The sequence below is a fragment of the Paramisgurnus dabryanus genome, chromosome 17 (genome assembly GCF_030506205.2).
Source record: "Paramisgurnus dabryanus chromosome 17, PD_genome_1.1, whole genome shotgun sequence".
Taxonomy (NCBI): domain Eukaryota; kingdom Metazoa; phylum Chordata; class Actinopteri; order Cypriniformes; family Cobitidae; genus Paramisgurnus; species Paramisgurnus dabryanus.
Window position 1 is genome coordinate 12,486,180 of NC_133353.1, and position 18,970 is coordinate 12,505,149.

The window sequence follows — 18,970 nt, forward strand, 5'->3', positions numbered from 1 at the left end:
CAGATACAAATGAATATCAATCATCAGCACAGGGCAAGGATAGGAAAGAGAGACTGTTTATGATACAGGAACAAGTTGTTCTGCCATTAAACTGGCATTTATTCGTCTCTGCTAATGCTTTTGGGTTCATTTGTAGTTTGATGTATTTATTCCGTTAGATATTTCATTTTAGTTATGCAGACGTTCCTGCCTATAAAGCTTGGGAGCATTGTCATCATAACATTGTTTTATGACTATTGCTGTTGTTGATTGTAACAGGTATGCCAGCTCAGCACGTGAACTGAAAGGAAATATGGAATAAAAAAGAGACAGAGATCTATGTGGGAGGAGTAAACGGTTTTGAAATTACATTTCCACCGAGTCACTGGTGCTGCCCAAAGCATTTTAATTTTCTTCTTTTCCCAACCCTTTCCCCTTTTTCTATCCTCAACAGTATGTGTATTGGGTTGAATATCTCTAATGTAATTTAATTGTATGTCCTTTTTGAACCTCATCATCCCCACCCTGGCTTTGGTTTTGCATCTGCTGCTTCTCCTCTGGCCCTTTCATTTCATTGTGTGTGTGTGTGTGTGTGTTTAATTGGGAGTGATTGATTGGGCTAAACCCAGTCACACAATCAGAGGTTGCTTATGTCACGCAAAAAATCCCACTGGGCCAGTGAAGCTTAAACCCATGGAACAAATGAAGGAAAATTCTGCCACAGACATATTTCTCATATCCAGGGTCAGAGTTGTGTGTGTGCTCGCGTGTGCAAGTTTGTGACATGGGCCCAGTTTTCCAAATTTATAGAAAATGCTCTGCGACCTTTAAAACTTAATCTAATTTTACCCTGCAGAGCCAAATACATTTTACATTTACATTATACTTTTTATGCTTTTGGGCAACACTTTTATCTCAATCGAAGATTTTAACTGTATGTCAGAACTTATTTATAAAAACCTATTCATACAATAACAACTATTCACGGACCGATATATGGAAACATATGATCTTGGTTTTGTTTTCCACTTTATCATTGCCGTTTTAATTTTCAGATGAAGAGAAAGAGCCGGTGAAGGAAGAGGAAGAGCCACTGACAGGCGAAGAGGAAGAGGAACGTCGCATTGCTGAGATGGGAAAGCCAATGCTCGGAGACCATCCCAAGCTGGAAGTCATCATTGAGGAGTCTTATGAATTCAAGGCATGTATGCTGTAACAACATCACGTTTATGTATTCATTAATAATCACACGCTTGACTAAGGCCACTTTCAAATGCATATAATCCAATTAGCTACATTACCCGTCAATATGCATTTGTCCAATCAAACATGTTTTAGAATGCCCTTGTCCCTAATGCCACATTCTTCCATCTAGTAATTGTGATTCATGTGTAAGGGTAGTGATGCCTGTTTATCCTTAAAAAAACAATTTTATCCTGTTACTAATAGAAACACATAATACACACAAGTCTGTAAGGAAGCACATTGCTTTTTCGTTGTTTGCCCACACATCCTTTAAAGTGATAAACATATAGCCACACATGCACTTTAGCCCACACACACTCCGATCCCACATGCACACTTCACAGCAGGGCAGAGCAGAGGGCAGTCAAAAGCACTCGACTCCGCCTCGTCTGAAGTGTGCATATGTGTGTGTAAAAGTGTGGTTTTTATTGGACTGAATAATAATTCGTCATGTGCTTTCTCTTTCTCTCTCTCTGTAGAACACAGTTGATAAGTTAATAAAAAAGACCAACTTGGCTCTTCTGGTTGGGACCAACAGCTGGAGAGATCAGTTTATTGAGGCCATCACAGTGAGTGCTGGTGAGTATGTGTGTGAGCATTTATTATTTTTTTTACATTTATGCAACTTACAGTGAATTAATTACATAGATATTCATTTTTGTAACAACTTCTGCTTCAAACCCATGACCACTGACCTCTTCAGGAGCACACATTTTCATTTTGCAGAAGCAGTGAGAAGTTGATTGTTAAAGTCTTACTGAATTATTACGTATTACTGAAATATCAAATGCTCTTTTGGGTCTTTTTGTGGTATTAAAGTCGCCATGATACGGAAGTAGCAATTGCTTTCTTTTTCCTGTCGTGACGTATATCCAAGTGAAACGGTTTCTGAGAAAAAAATTGATTTCGTCCATCAAGAACTGATCTCAGATAGCCCCTCCCTCGCGCCATTCATCATGACAGAAAGTAGTGTTGGGCGATATGCCCCATTTTGAGATCGTCCTATCGTCAGCCTGTGAGATTGCCGATACATGATAGTATCCGGGGGCGGGGCAGTAGTTTTCTCATTTATTTATTTGTTCAATAAATAACAATCTCTCTATCGTAAGGAAATGTCAGAGTGTGCGTATTACAAGCTCATGTGCAAGGAAGAGTCCGAATCATGAGCAAGAGTTCAAGACGCGCACATTAAGTAAAGGGCTGTGCGAGAAGGAATCTGCTTTTGTTACAAGCTCACTCGCGCAAAGTGAAGCCCACAAATGAGGAAAAGCATGCAATGGCATGTTAATGTGAAACTATGTTGATAATAATAATAATCATCGCCAACTATCGTCATAAAAACACGCTATTGGCGATATGTGTGACAATCGTCGATACACGATACTATCGGCGCAACCCTAACAGAAAGAGAGTTCGTTTCTAGAAGTGGAACAATCATTTGCGATTTAAAAAAAAAAAAACTTTCCGGTAACGATTCTGAATCGCAAAGGCGATATAATGCACGGCTCTTTCATGTACTACGGCTCTTTGATCAGCAGGAAGTTCTTATCAATCTAAAATCACTTTGAGTTTAAGTCGTTTATGACATGCATTTGAAAAAGCAACACTCGTCAAACATAATCATTATACAAACATCATATTATATTATATTATATATGTTTATTATCGTGGAAATACCTGAAACGGTTTGAAGAACAGATATATAAATACGTACTTCTTCTGCAGTGCATATTTCATGCCAGTTTCTGCATGAGAGCGCCCTCTGGCTTTTGGATGTAGCGACATTTCACCATAATTCATTGTGGTGTATCGTGCACGATAGTGATGCACGGGTCCTGACCATGCTGGTTTCTATGGTTCATTCGCGTATGTTGTTGCCAGTTTACAGGGAGATGTAATCTAATGGCTGTTTTCAAATACTTTTAGGCTGAAATAAAGCCTCTTTTTATTTACATTACAAATGCCTAGTATGTCTGTTTTAATGGTCGCGGGTGCGGGACGGTGCGGGTTGTAAAAATAGATACAGTGGTGCGGGGTGGGTTGGGGCCAGTCAAATATTTCATAAAAGCTGGACCCGCGGGTTGGAAGAAATGCTGACCCGTGCATCACTAGTGCACGATGTATCGTTAACAGTGGCGGCCAGTAACTTTTCTTCAGGGGGCGCTCACGTTCACAAAATACTCGCAAGACACTCGCTTAAGACTAAACTCTGATTACACATGAGAAGTCACTGGCCTCCACTAATCGTTACACCCTTAGTCGTTTCAAGGAGGGAAGGAAATTAGCTTTGTTAATGAAAGATAATTATTTTTATATTAAAGTGCATAGATAAATTATTTTAGAGCTGTCGCGATTGGTCAACACAATCGACTGCATCAACGCTGATAATTAGTCGACACCAATATTAATATTTATAGTTATTTTACCTTTTAAATTTTGCTCTCACGCTAACATAACAACCGTATCCTCCACACCACTAGGATGCGCAAATCTTATGTCTATCGCCATCTCCACAGTGGGCTGACTGGGCTCAGTAAGCAACAGTTTCCAAATAATGTCGAGGAATAAGTTAGTTAGGAAAAGTAACCAAAGGCCAAAGGGGTCTAATGCATGGGAGTACTTAAGATTAGCTGGTAATTAAAGGTTGGTTTGTAAACTCTGTAAGATTTCGTTGACATCAGTCGCATCGATGCATGAACATCTGAAGAGCCGCTGGACTCATCCGTTTTAACTCATCCGTTTGGGCAGGACTATTAAAATCTGCTGTTCTTTATAAAGAAAAGGGTCGCGTGGACTGGAATTAATTGATCATTTCGATTGATCTGTGCCTGCTTTTCATAATGTTCAGGCATCTGCTGCGCCCCGAACACCTGACGGCAGATCGATCCACAAAAACTATAAAAGTACCGCAAGAGCGATTAGAAAGCATGCGGAGCAGTCTACTATTTAAATGGTTCACCCAATATCACTATCATGTTGTTTAAAACCCATCTTTTGGCAAACCAAATAAGAATGCAGGTGAGTCTGTACATTGAGCTTTACAGTGTAAAAGCTGCTATCATGGTCTTAATATAGAAGAAGAAATCCAAGTGCTCTCATACAGTTGTTTCATAATGGCTGTTTAATAACTAGAAAAACCTAAAAGTAATATTTAGAAAATGAGAAATATTTGGTGCCCGTTGATGCAGAGAAAAATTAACTCCGCATCCTCACCTCATTTCCAGGCATTCTTCTCAGTGCAAAGAACCAAAAAGTGTACAGAAAGAAATTAGACGAAGGCGCAGAAAGAGAAAAGGCGAGGGAAGTTTGTTTTTCCTGAAGTAATTAGCACTCGCAGCACGACCTCAGAGAGATGAGAATGAGAGAGTGATGATGGAGTCTGCTGTGTGTGTGTGTGTGGACCAGGTGTTGGTGACTTAGTGATTCACACTTGAACACCTCTCAGTGTGCCAGTTTTACTCTGGGGCAAAGCAAGGTTAAAAGCCTGCGTATGTTGTCAGAACTGACCTGTAATCACCTCTACACTGCTGTAGACAGTCAAGCATGGAGTGCTGTCAGACCAATCACGGCAGAATCAGCCCGTTTCATACAGCGTCTAGTTGTCTAGACCATTTAAAAATATATTTCTGTATAGTTTTCATAGGGAACCCGGTTTATGTGCTATACATCATCTGTATAGCACCTACTGTATGTAGAACCATATGGTGCTATGCAGAACCATAAGTGGTGCTACATTCTGCACTATTTATGCTTACATTTATGTCTGTAGTATAAACCATGAAGGATGGATTACATACTAAAGTTGAAAACAGGGAGACTTGCTTTATTCTGGAACACAAAGTCTAAGCAATGTTTTTTGCTGTGTATACTCTGTAGTTCAAATAGAAATGGATTCAAAACAGAATCATCTGATGACAGGTAGAAGACTGGAACATTTTTATGTAATGCCGCTGAGAAAAGATGTTTTCCAGGACACAAAGACACACAAAGAGAGAGAGCGAGACAAAGAAACAGAAAAGGTCAGCAAGTAATGGCAGTAAATTGAAGAGTTTAAAGTTTAAAAGCTTTTTTAAATGTCAGACTCCGTAGCACAGCAAGACGATTTAAATCTAAAAGATAAGGACGTAACAACAACATGAATACTGTGTGTGGGTTTGTGTGTACTTGTCTACTGTATATTGTGGAGACAAAATTTTCCTCACAAGCAAGAAAAACCTATCAGCCTTGGTATCTGAATATTTGGAGCGTTGATAAAGGCCAACTGTGGGGAAAATCATGTTTTTATTGTTGTCTGTATGTCTATGTGATGTTTTAGTAAGACATCATTAAACACAATCACTGAGTTTTTCTCCATAAAATTGGATTCCCATGTTTTAAAATCGGATTGGTTTTCAACGTCACAAACATGTAACCAATCATATAAACACTTAAATGCATGGATCAGACGTTTGAGTCATAGATGTTATGTTTGGATGCTGTATATATATTATTTTAGATGTTTTAATTCCCATAACACTGTATAAAATCATACCTATTATATAATATATCCTCTATAGAATCAGCTGGCTCTCTCTCAAGGGGTTTTTGTCCCTCCTAGGACTTTTCCCTCCTGACAAAAAAAAGCCGGGAGGTTTTTCCTCCTAAGGGTTTTTTTTAACCCCTAGGACGTCAGTTGACATTGGCTTAACTTAGCACCCTCTTCTATACGTTGCATTATTACTACTCTTGCTAGTACGGTTTAAGCTTAGCCACTGTATTCTGCTGCTTATGTTATACATCGATTTGTCTGTTTTTTCTCCTATATCTATTAATGTAAAGCTGCTTTGAAACAATTGTGAAAAGCGCTATATAAATAAAACTGACTGCTGCTTCAGCTCTACTTCTGTAATGCTCACATGTGCTGCTCACACCTGTTAACATCAGCACTAAAAGATTTGCAGGGCTCCAGACTAACTTTTTGAAATTTTGAAACTACTAACTGAAAATTTTAGGGGCGCAACCAAAAAATTTAGGGGCACTCAACGTAAATCAACATGCTAACCAAATAATCAAATGTCTACAAATTTCCACTGTATTACTAATACATACTTTGATGATGTACATACTTTGAAGTACAATATGCTGTTTCAAATTCAGTGTCACATCGGAAAAAAAGGTCAAATTTACTGGTCGCACATGTGCGACTGAATGTAAAATTCAGTAGCACACTCTCAAATTTTGGTGGCAAAATGGCACCATTTGGTGGCAGTCTGGAGCCCTGATTTTACTGCAAACATGCAGTTCATGTATGCATTGTGTGAAACCGAACTTAGCAGTTATGGGACTGAAACTAACGAATGTAGCATCTATTTACATATGAAGAGTTTGGCTCCAAAACGCAATAAATCCATTTTGACTAATTTGAGTAAAATATGTTTTCTATACCAAGAACGTGACAAGATGAAAACCCTTATTTTCTGTTGCAACCTTTCACATAGCATCTTTAGGTTAAAATAACATTAAAAATTTAAATCCATAATTTGATTTTCAAAGATTTATGTAAAGAAAGTATTATTTTTTTCCGCAAAATGCAAAGGTTTTTTCAAAATGCTATAAATCTATTGAATCAATATGTAAATGTGCATTCATCTTTGCCATGTTATATTCATTTAGTTGACTAGTGTTATACACGGATAAAAAAAAATAAACAGCATTTATCAAAACACTTTGTCATATTAAGAACACTGTCATTGCTTCTGTCATCCATGGGACGTCGTCGCTAAACCTTTTTGACAGTGATCAGCTGTAAAATGTTTTGGTCCTGCTCGATTTTCGTTGACTTTGAGTAAAATAATGGAAAGTTTTTCATAAGATCCCCATGGGGTCAATGTGTAAGCTTGACATAAGCTTGATGCTGTCGTGTGAGAACAAGCAACAGCCGGCATTTTTCCCAAGTGCTCTCACATAAATTATTCGATTTTAATGGCTTACGTTTCCCCGCCACAGAAAACCACCACAGGTTTATCAATGCCATCAAAAGGATTATTTTGTTTTTGTTTGTTTGTTAATCACGAAGTACAAAGTAGATGAGGAAAACTAGGATTCTGTGTGTATTCAAAGAGTGGTGCGCTGTGATTGGTTAAGCGGATTTATTGCATTCTGCAGGAGGACTGACGTTTGCCGGAGTTTGGAAAAAAGGGAGAAAAGTTGACAGAATAACACAGCGGATATGGGATTATGCGTAAAATTTAGAATTTACTTTTTAATACTGACCTGATACAACACTGATTTTGGTGCTAACTAATTTTTTTTAATTGCGTTTATCATGTTTTGGAACCAAACTCTTCATATATATCTATGGTCTGAGGTGGTGCGAAAGAGTGGAGGCCGGGATTAATTCGCATATTCATATCTATGGTCCGAACTGTACTACTGTGGAGATCGCCATATAATAAATGAGGCAAGGGTGTAGAGTTACATTCAAGCTGTTTTAAAGCATGAAAAAAATAGCTGACAGGTCAAACTTTTATATGTGCTATTATGATGCTCAAAGATAAGTAAAATTAGGAACTACATGGAGACTTTAGATAAAAAAATGAATGCAAAAAATCTATGAAATCTATGGTAAGTCTTCATTTAGACAAATAATTCTGATTTGATCGTCTTATATTGGTTTTGATTGGATTATATTGATATTGGTGCAACATTCATATACATAATTTCAATGAACAATGCAGTAGTTTATGTGAATGTATTTCAGCCTATGCATGTATTTGCTCAAGAATTGTGTTTGTCCTTCACACCAGCATATTCAAAAGATGACTAAATGCACAATCTATCACTCTGAGCTGATGTCTGAATAGTAGAGATTTCTGCACATCCTGTCGTATCTAATCAGACTTTAAAGGCACAGGCTCACCTGTCAGTGTCTTCTGCGTGGGTGTGCATAAGCTGCTCTCTTCGCTCTCTCGAGGAAACACGGCACAAACAGAATATCAAACAGATTACACCCTGTCGCCGAGTGCACACATGTGCTCTACACGTCGATATAAGGCTTTCAGGAGTAGGCAAAGCAAGAAATTTTTTGTTGTTAGTTTAATTTTTTTTAATGCTTGAGGGTTTTACCTCCAGGTACAGTACCTTTGTGTTTGTTTGAGTTGATTTCAAACAGTAATGCTTGACTTTGTACAAACAAATTCTTCTTTCCTTTTGAAGTAAACGTAAGTGGAGCCCGACAGGGTGTTGACATGCACTTGGTAGGGTGTTATGGATGATTCCCAATTCATAGAAGACTAGTTTCTTATATTGAAGCCCCTAAATATTTCTTGGGACTCTTCTGTACTGTGAAATTGTTTTGCCCATTTGTCTTTATAAATAAAAGCACACCTCATAATATTGTGTATATTTCATGTTTCTAGTACACATTTATAGGATACACAAAACAGGGTTAATTCACTGCAAATCAGATTTTGCATCATCCTGAAATGATTTATTTGCGATTTGAACATTCATGCTTTGCATTTCACTGTCTGCATCTCTTCTTCAGGTGAGGATGATGATGAAGAAGAATGCGGAGAGGAGAAGCTCCCTTCCTGTTTCGATTACGTCATGCACTTCCTCACCGTCTTCTGGAAAGTTCTCTTTGCCTTCGTCCCGCCCACCGACTACTGGAACGGCTGGGCTTGTTTCGTGGTGTCAATCATAATGATTGGCGTTCTGACAGCCTTTATCGGAGATCTGGCATCCCACTTTGGCTGCACCATCGGGCTGAAGGACTCCGTCACCGCTGTGGTGTTTGTGGCATTGGGCACTTCTGTTCCAGGTGAGGAAAAAATAAAACCAAACCTGCGCTTTTTGTTTCATCAACCTTTGTAAACATTTTCATTTACACACTGTCATTTTTTATAGAAATGACGATGTCCAGGGTCTCGCATCTGTGTGCAGGACTATGATTATGATATATTGTATAATTATAGAGAGTACAGCTTCTTGCTACATTGCGCCACATATATTACTCTCATCAGTCATGATAACTGCCCCTTGAAACTGGAGAAAAAAAGACAGCTTCTTTCATGAACAAGAGAGAAATACACACACTGAAGACATTGAAGAGATTTAGTTTGCTGGAAACACTGTATGTTTACCATGTTTAGTATTCCAGACACACTGGACTGCTCATAGGAAAAACGCTGATAGTGCAGATAGTGCTAGTTTCAGTGTTTCTCAACTAGAAAGCGGGGGTCCAGAGGGGGGCCTCAGCAGATTTCCAAGGAGGCATTAAGATGATTGAAAATAAAGACAAAACAAATAAGATAAATCAAACTCTTTCCATTTTATTCAGAAAAAACTGAGTGAGTGTGGGCCTTTAAATATTGTTGTGGGCAACAAGGGGGCCTTAAAGTGAAAAAGGTTGAGAACCACTGCTCTATTTCACTGCTTTTACCTACACTATGTGAAAACCTGTTTTAATTAACAGGTTTGACTATTTCAGCTAAACCCCCCATTACTAGCAGGTGTGTGAAATTAAGCATACAGCCATGTAGTCTTTGTAGACAAACACATCGAATGAAATTGGACAAACAAAATGAGACACAAATTCTGACTCTACCATCTGAAAGTCTCAACAGAAATCGAGATTCATCAGACCAGGCAACATTGTTCCAGTCTTCAACTGTCCTATTTTGATGAGCAAATTGTAGCCTCTTTTTCCTATTTGTAGTGGAGATTAGTGGTACTCGGTAGGGTCTTCTGCTGTTGTAGCCCATCCGCCGCAAGGTTGTGCGTGTTGTGGCTTCACAAATGCTTTGCTGCATACCTCAGTTGTAACGAGTGGTTATTTCAGTCAAAGTTGCTCTTCTATCAGCTTGTATCAGTCGGCTCATTCTCCTCTGACCTCTAGCATCAACAAGGCATTTTCGCCCACAGGACTGCCGCATACTGGATGTGTTTCCCTTTTCACACCATTCTTTGTAAACCCTAGAAATGGTTGTGCGTGGAAATCCCAGTAACTGAGCAGATTGTGAAATACTCAGAACTGGCACCAACAACCATGCCATGCTCAAAATTGCTTAAATCACCTTTCTTTCCCATTCTGACATTCAGGTTGGAGTTCAGGAGGTTGTCTTGACCAGGCCCACACCTCTAAATTCATTGAAGCAACTGCCATGTGATTGGTTGATTAGATAATTGCATTAATGAGAAATTGAACAGGTGTTCCTAATAATCCTTTAGGTGAGGGTATGTGCTGGTTCCCCTATGATTATGAGCATTTATTTTTTTGGGGGGGTGTAGGGGTTTGGTTTTCAGGTATCTACATAAATTAGCCTTTTGTTACATTTCATCTGCTTCGCTGTTTTTATTTTTCATCTTATTGTTTCTTAACTTTCATCCCCTCTTTTTATTTATCTTTAGGATTTATTAACAGACTCTGCTTCCCAATTCTACAAAGACATGTTGCAAACATCCCCATACCATTCAGTATGAACAACTGAATCAATGCAACGACCGCCAGCAAAATCACATTTTCCATTCATCTGTTTGCTTGTTCTGAACAGACTTCAAAGAATAACTACACGTTAGCAATCACATCTATTGATTGTTTTCTGCTGTTGTTTAATTCTGATTGTGCTTTTGAGCACAGTTTGACAAAATGACAAACGCCACATTGCGAAGCGTACGGCGTGGTATTGAACAGTTAGTAAATGTGTCAATCTGGTGCCAGACGAAAGCCAGCGCGACGCAGAAAAACGCCTGAAACGTCCAATTAGCTGAAAGCGGGCGAATGTACGCTGACTGATAAGCCTGCTTTTGAACAAAAAAACAAAGCATGTAGATTCAGCATACAGTTATATCTATGAATTATTAAATGGCTCAATTAATTTGAAATTAAAATGAATTTCTAGGAGTCCCATTACCGCCGTACACCCTCCAAATGCAGTCCTGCCAGTGCGAAAGCTTTTGCTCCTGGGACTAAATATATTTATTCTGCTTTGTATTTCCCAACGTAATGTCTCAATAGTGCTGTTTGTCACTATAATGACCATTACAGACATATAGTGGCAGTGTGGCGGAGGCACAAACATATTTATAGTAGAAAAAGTGTCCATTGAAACTCTATGTGCGGTAGTTTGAATTCGTCTCTATGTGCAGACTTAAGCATTTTAAGGCTTGTAACAGTTTCGATGGAACAGTCTGGAACACAGATCCGTTTTAACTCGGGAATGATTAACTGGGATGAAGCTTTACATCGGCTTGACACCCACGTTAGCGGCAGTTGTCGTCCGCGCGCTGCCAAGCTGTTTGGCAGGACCGTTCACCAGACTGGGTGTTAACTGAGTCTTAACTGAGAATTTCCATGGTAATGCTATGGAAACGGCTCCTTCCATGCTGTTGTTTACAGCAACATAATAGGACAGTGAAGGATAATGAAAAGGAAAATTTGAGTTTAGAGATTTGTGTTTACTGTAAACCATGACTTTGAGCATGACTTTATTGTGCTGGACTGTGTTGACTTTTGTAGAAGTTTTTCTGTAGATGCTGTTGAGTCATTTTTGGTCTAGGCCAGTGGCGGCCGGTGACTTCTTTTCCAAGGGCGCATGATGCGAAGCTTGTCACAACATGTATTTAGCCCGTCATGTGTATGGCTCGTCATGTCAATATATGTGTTCAGCGAGTCACGTAAACTTATGTGCATCACACGTGATGTCAAAATACCAACCTGCTGCAGGTGCTTCAAAGGGGTTTATGATAAAAGAGACGCTCACGTTTACCAGATACTCACTTAATCTCATGTGTATTCAGAGTTAAGTGTTAAATAAGTGTCTTGCGAGTATTTTGTGATTGTGAACATCTCTTTCATCATAAACCCTTTCGACGATTGTGCAGCAGACACGTATTTTCACATGAACCATGATGCACATAGGTTCACATGACGCAACAAACAGGTATTTTGATAAGACGAGCAAACACGACACTCCAAACGCATATTTTGAATTTGCACCCCTCGGAAGAGATGTCACAGGCCGTCACTGGTCTAGCCACAGCGAGAGCTGAGGTTTTTCTCGCAATCTTTTTATCAAAAAAAGACACTAACGTTCACAAAATACTCAAGACACCCACTTAACACTAAACTCTGATAATACATGAGATTAAGCAGGTATCTGGCAAAGCGAGCTTCTCTTTTATCAGATATTTTTACATGACGCGTGGTGCACAAAGGTTCACATCACATTCATGATTTTATGGTAAAATGACACTTTCCTGTCAATCCACGAGCATCTAAATGAGCAAAACACCCCCCACCGACGGTTATGTTAGGAACCGTCACATTTGACTCACGTCATAACTGTCATCACCAATTCTGAAACCGGCACACCCCTACCCCCATCGTTAACATACCCCATAATGTTTAGCGATTACAACTTATTGAACATGTTGTTTGAGATTCACTGCCAGAATGTATGTGAATTCAAATATGTGAATACTGGAGCATAGCAAGACTTTAAAGAAGAAAAATGACTCCGCTCGACCGCCGGCAGCAAAGAGTAATATCATCAAATCCACAGCAGTCCAGGAGGGTTATGTTTTTTATACATTACATTAAAGGCACACAAGGCAAGTCTGAGTATTATTTCTCTACTAGCTCCCCCTAGTGTCTGGGAGTAAATGCGTTCTATATCTAAGACTATACGAGACTGAAGGACACCGGGTCGGATACAGCGAACTTGCAAGTGGGGTATTCTTCCTACAGACGGTAGGGGCGGGCGAGAGAGTCTTCATTCGTCATGTAATGAGTCATTTAACCATATACCGACTTACGAAGATGATTTATTAACATAAAAATGCTGCCTTGTGTCCCTTTAACATAGCCAAGGAGGGGAAGATTTAAAGAGACAGAGAGAAGGAAAGAGTTAGAACGGGAGTATATGTGTCTGGGATTATTTACAGGCTTTGTTTTCCGCTGTAAGTATCCCCCTGCCAAATGCACGTTCAGCATCATCGTGGTTTCTCAGCTGTCTGTAATGGATCGCCTTGTTACCATGCAGCTGTCTGTAAACCAGAGAGAAGCCACAATGTTTAAATAGCACAGAGCCTTCCGATTTCAACTGCAAACAGAGGTTAACCATGCTGTTATTACTAAATTACACATCCTCACAAAAACAAGAATGGGGGAATGTTTGTGATTCTGTACGTATGTATTATATTGTACTAATATTTATACATTACACTTAAACGCTCTTCTCTTTTTCCTCCTCACAGACACATTTGCTAGTAAAGTGGCAGCGATACAGGATCAGTACGCCGACGCCTCCATCGGAAACGTGACGGGCAGCAACGCCGTGAACGTATTCTTGGGCATCGGAGTGGCGTGGTCCATCGCCGCCATCTACCACAACTCGAAGGGCAACGCCTTCAAGGTGGAGCCGGGTAGCCTGGCGTTCTCCGTCACCCTCTTCACCATCTTCGCCTTCATCTGTGTGGCGGTGCTCATGTACCGCCGCCGACCCGACATCAACGGCGAGCTTGGGGGTCCGCGGACTGCTAAAGTGCTGACCACCATGCTTTTCTTCAGCCTTTGGCTCCTCTACATTCTGTTCTCCTCCCTGGAGGCATACTGCCACATCAAGGGCTTCTAAAAAACACATACACACGCTCGCACACACTCAGAACTACACACCTTCACGCAGCGACACACACACACAAACACACACATTCATGCATAAAGATCATAAAGGGTAAAGACTTAAGACAGGCAGCGGCGGAGGACTCTTTGGGTTTATGTGGATAATGGTTTCCACAGACCGTAGGCCAGTTTTTGTGTTCTTACCGCACACCACTACCACTCCTTCATCCTGATCTTCTGTTTTTGTTTTGTTTTTGCGTTCTGACTGAATCACTTGAGGAGGGAGTGCGACGATCAACAATTCAGACTGTATGAAAGCTACTGTTGCTAACTTCATCTACTGTAGTCGTGCTTTATAAAACTGTGGAGGAATCCACTTCATAGTGTCATGGAATTCTGGGTAATGTAGTGGTTTTGTGTTATATAGGTAGGTTTTTCGGCTTCATGTAGAGTGAGCGGTACTGCACTTTGCCTGCGTGATAAAGATACAGGCTTTGAAAATCTGCAGACACACTGTATTCAGTCTCCAACGTCTCTACGAGTTTTAACTTTCGTCACCGCTGTGCTCCTGACCGCTGGTTTAAGGCTTGGAGATCCTCCTAAAGCGCTTATGGGCGTTTGCTGTTGTGACTAGTTCCTGTGAAGGCCACCAATAATTTCGTCCATTCATCTGAGATCACAGATTAGCGTCTGATCTCTTTTAACACTAAGCTTTAGAGACCAGAGGTGCACTAGTGCATTTCATTTAAGAATGAACTGACATTCATGAGGATTGTGAAGTGAGCTCTGTGTTTTTGGGGACATCCTAATAATACTAACGCTGACATGTTGCAGTTTAGTAATGATTGGATTCATTTATGCAAACGGAAGCAGAAGGAAAGCATGGGAGGTCTGTCACTAATAAGACATTAGGCCCGCGAAATGCTTTTGCTAACATCACATCTAGAGTTTACAATTAAGACTGTTACTTTCCGTCCAGACATACACACTACAATCATAGAGTAACATCCAAACGGCCATCGTTTCATATATTTTCTCAAAAAAACTACATGCAAGCATGCAGGAATAAGTACTAGCCATTGCTTGGCAAACTTGCTCGATGCCCCTCGAAACACACACTCATTTACATATAGTTTACGAGGGCGCGCCCCCTCCATCTCTCCGGATGAGACCGCTTCTTTGTACTATTTAGATTCGCATAGGAGGCTGTAAGGTGAACATAGTAGAGTAGATATAAGTCAGTTTTTTAAAGCGGAAATGACATCGTTAAAATAGCATGGGTAAATAAACAAATCATTAATAATCAATACTAAAAAGTAGCTTTGAAATTTTGAAAGCAGAATTTTTCACGCTCCTTTCCAAAGTGGGCAAGTAAGCGAAAACACGTTCTAGACGGAGCGCTAGGGCTCGTTTTCTTAAAATTTGCCAAAGGAAAAAGACTTTCTTATGGAGAACTGCAGTGTGCCACACAGCCCCTGAAGTAGGTTTTGTATTTCAAATCTTACATTTTTTACCCACACCAAAAAATGTCTTTGTAAGGAGGCCTTGGTGCCATTTCTTATGGGCGTTTCTAACTAATTCGAGGGAGCTCTTTTACTGCATAAGAACAGCACGTTTTCTTGTGGTGGGCATGATAGGTTTTCTGGGATTTGAAATGTTTGTAGAAGAAAAATACTAGAACGGCTATTTCTTTTTTGTTTCGTATTACGTGTTTAACGAAAGGAAACATATTGTACCAGCTCCGGGGTTTTCCAGTTGGAAACCTTGATGATCTTTAATCCATGATTGAGATGGCCTGCTGTTGCTTGCTGATTCTAAGCTCCACCAGAAAGAAAGACACAACAAACACACACACAAAATAAACAATCGATATTAAAACACACAGACTTTTTTCCTGAAGCCTACTATCTAATTAACCAATAAACGAAAATAAATCAAGTTTGAGGAAATTGGGGTTTGGTGAAACCATGTGAATTACAGCCATACTCTTAAGTTCTGCCTAGAAAAAAAGACTTTACGAAAACCCTCGCTGTACGTGCCGCCCGCTAGCCCAGATTGACTGCAGCACCGAGCTGGAGGTGTGCCTCTACACTCACGGGCGTTGAAAACTGTACGCGGTCTCAATGGTTTATACTGTATACTGCATTTGCTTTGGCAGAGCAGGAGTCAACAATTGTACATGCTCTGCAGTTCTGTACATCAGGGCTTGACTGCATTCGAACCGCCTCTGTGAAACATAGCCCCTCCTTTGTGCCCCACCCCTTGTTTGTCCTATCCATATTTGGAATGTTAATGTGCTTGGTGTTGACAATGCATGGATGCTAACCTGTCTGTATATAGTACGCAGAATTTTCTTCATTAATGTAGAGGTTTGAAAGCTGTATAGATATTATTAGACATTTTTTGTTTTGCGTGTTTGTTTGTTTGTTTCATTTGAATGTGTTTGTTTGTTTGTTTATTAATAATGATTTTAACTTGCACATGTATATTAAAAAGGCAGTATCTGTCGTTTAATCCCGGCGCACAGGTGCATGAGAACATGTACAAACAAACATAGGAAGCAATATATCAAGGTTATTTGCTCGATTGTTGCCGTGGTTGTATTATTTAACAGTTACTAAAAATTCAAATATGTATGTATATAGACTGTATAGTATAGAGTGAAGACAGAGTCACCACTCGGGAGAATAATAATAATAATAATAATAATACAATACAACATATTTATTCGAGACCTTTACGAATATCAGAATGACAAATATTGCCTTTTGGATTGATTGTTGCATCGAGTTTCATTCGTTCGGTTATCTTTGCTGAGCAGTGCGTGTGCCTGTATGTGTTTACCTGGTCTGAAGCGGTGTGGTGTATGTGTGATATCAGTAAGAAGAATTTTAATGGAACAAAAAATCCAACATGTGTTTGTGAACCACCTGGAAAACGTCATGGTTAACGTTTTGTTGTGTATGCCTTGTTTATGTCTCACGTTCCTACACCCCCCCTCCTCATCACTGCTCAGATGGACTGTAGTTTTTCAGGGGTTTAATACTAATCTTTGATAATATGATTTACTTTTCTCTCTCTCTCTCTCTTTCTTTGTCTCTCGCTCTCTTACTCTCAAATCCAAGGCCTCACGAACATGTTGCATTAATGTGGCCAGTGCTAAAACTACATAGGCTGCGTGTTGTTAAAAGCCCAGATGTGTATATGTGTGAAAAAGTTCCTTATTAATTGTGTATACTGTATGTGTGTATATGAGTACATTTCACTTATTTATAATGTGTATACATTAATAATATGTATAAAGATTTGCAGAACCATATAAGCAACGGCCGAAAGCTCTCACGCCAAAGCAGGACTGAATGTATCGTTTGTTGTAATAGCTGGTCTAAATGAAGGAAGTTTTATTATATTATCTGTCTTCTACAGATCGAGAGGCTCGACTTATTGTGTGTACGATCACTGTACGCTAATGCTGTGAGTCATGTTAATGCAAAGTGTGTGTGGCCTTGTGGCATAGTGTGTCTTACACGGTCATAAGCTTGTTAAAGCTCTCTCTCTCTTTCTTTCTCTCTCTCTCTCTCTCTCTCTCTCTCTCTCTCTCTCTCTCTCTCTCTCTCTCTCTCGCTTTGATTCACGCTGCTTTGTTTTGATTGTTAGGTTGTTTATTTTTTGAATCTGAATAATTGAGCTTTTTTTTAGTTTTGATTTATTTGTGTTGCACTCAATCTAATAAGATGGACGTCCACTAACTGTGATTGCTCCCTTAGTACACCTCTACACAGGAAATAAAGTTTGGGATATCCTGTTTAGAGCCAAGGGGCTGCAGTGTGTCTCTGTTTATGATCAATGAATATTTAATGCTCTCAGTAAGCACTACACAGAAGGTGACATTGGTAAGATATACAAAGCCATTGCATTTGTTTACATGCACAGGAAGTTGTATGATTAGTAACGTTCGGAGCAATGATAAGGTCATGGGAACGAGTAACAGGGCACACTTAAGATACTGACGTAAATGGTAAATTCTTTTTAAATTTATCTGCCAAAATTATTTATTTAATTATTAACTCTCTATATATATATATACTCTGAACAACAGTATAAGAGAGTCTTTGCTTGTGCTGTAGAGTACATGCAATTCTTAGATGCAAATATATTTCTGTATATTCATAACCATACACAACATCTTTATGTTACAGAGCAGTCTTCAGCCATTGCATGAATTCAATCAATGGGTTTGAATGTAAAGTGCTTTATGCTGTGAGCACAAATAATTGTGATTCAGTCTTTGTAGTTTGTGTAATGGGTTTTGGAAAGAGTGAACTTGGATTCACCTTGTCTGTGGAAATTGGCATCCAAAGCCAGATGAGGTCTTATAATCTGAATTCACCCATCCAACTGATTAAGAAGATATTTACATTGAACAGAACATAAAGCCACAGAGGAACCACCAAGGTTTTCCTGATCGATTGTAATTGAAAATGGGCAGACAGTCATTCTGTTCGTAAGTTCAAATGGAAAATATAAGAAACCGCCAAATCAAATAGTAAAGAGCTATAAAAATAGAAACATTTTATAAAGCACGATCGTATAAAAACGTGTGTATGTCAGTCTCTGATGGACACTAAAAGTTGTAATTGTTTAAAATCACATCTTTATTTATGGAAAATTTACATGAGGGTACAAAAGACTAAAATTTTATTTTTGGGGTGAGCTCATTTAAATGGAAAAAATTTGAGTAATAATTTTTACAAGGACTGTCAAAAATTTTATCGCGATTAATCACATACAAAATAAAAGTTTGTGTTTACATAAAATATGTGTGTGTGTACTGTGTGTAAATACTATGTATATATAAACACACACACACATTCATTTAAGAAATATTTGCATTTATATACTGCATATACATTTATATAATTTATATTATATATAAATATTTTATATATAAATATAACCACATTTTCTTAAATATATGCATGATTGTGTGTGTTTTTATATATAAATAATAATTATACACAGTGTACACAGATATGATATGTTATGTAAACACAAACCTTTATTCTAGATGCGATTAAGTAAGGAATAATTGATGACGGGCCATTGAATTATAAGAAAATAATGCACACCCAAGGTGCAATGCGG

The 18,970-nt window shown here is 39.0% G+C and overlaps 1 protein-coding gene across 2 annotated transcripts in view; it reads left to right on the forward strand.

The window, feature by feature from the left end:
- Nucleotides 1–17,641, forward strand: part of slc8a1b (solute carrier family 8 member 1b) — a 92,866-nt gene extending 75,225 nt beyond the window's left edge. For both annotated transcript variants that reach the window (XM_065244987.2, XM_065244986.2), the window contains exons 4-7: nt 1,035–1,180; nt 1,704–1,803; nt 8,750–9,025; nt 13,462–17,641. In XM_065244987.2, coding sequence (XP_065101059.2) covers nt 1,035–1,180; nt 1,704–1,803; nt 8,750–9,025; nt 13,462–13,838 — 899 coding nt within the window. In that variant the 3' untranslated portion in view covers nt 13,839–17,641. The remainder of the gene's footprint in view (nt 1–1,034; nt 1,181–1,703; nt 1,804–8,749; nt 9,026–13,461) is intronic.
- Nucleotides 17,642–18,970: the final 1,329 nt, after the last annotated feature.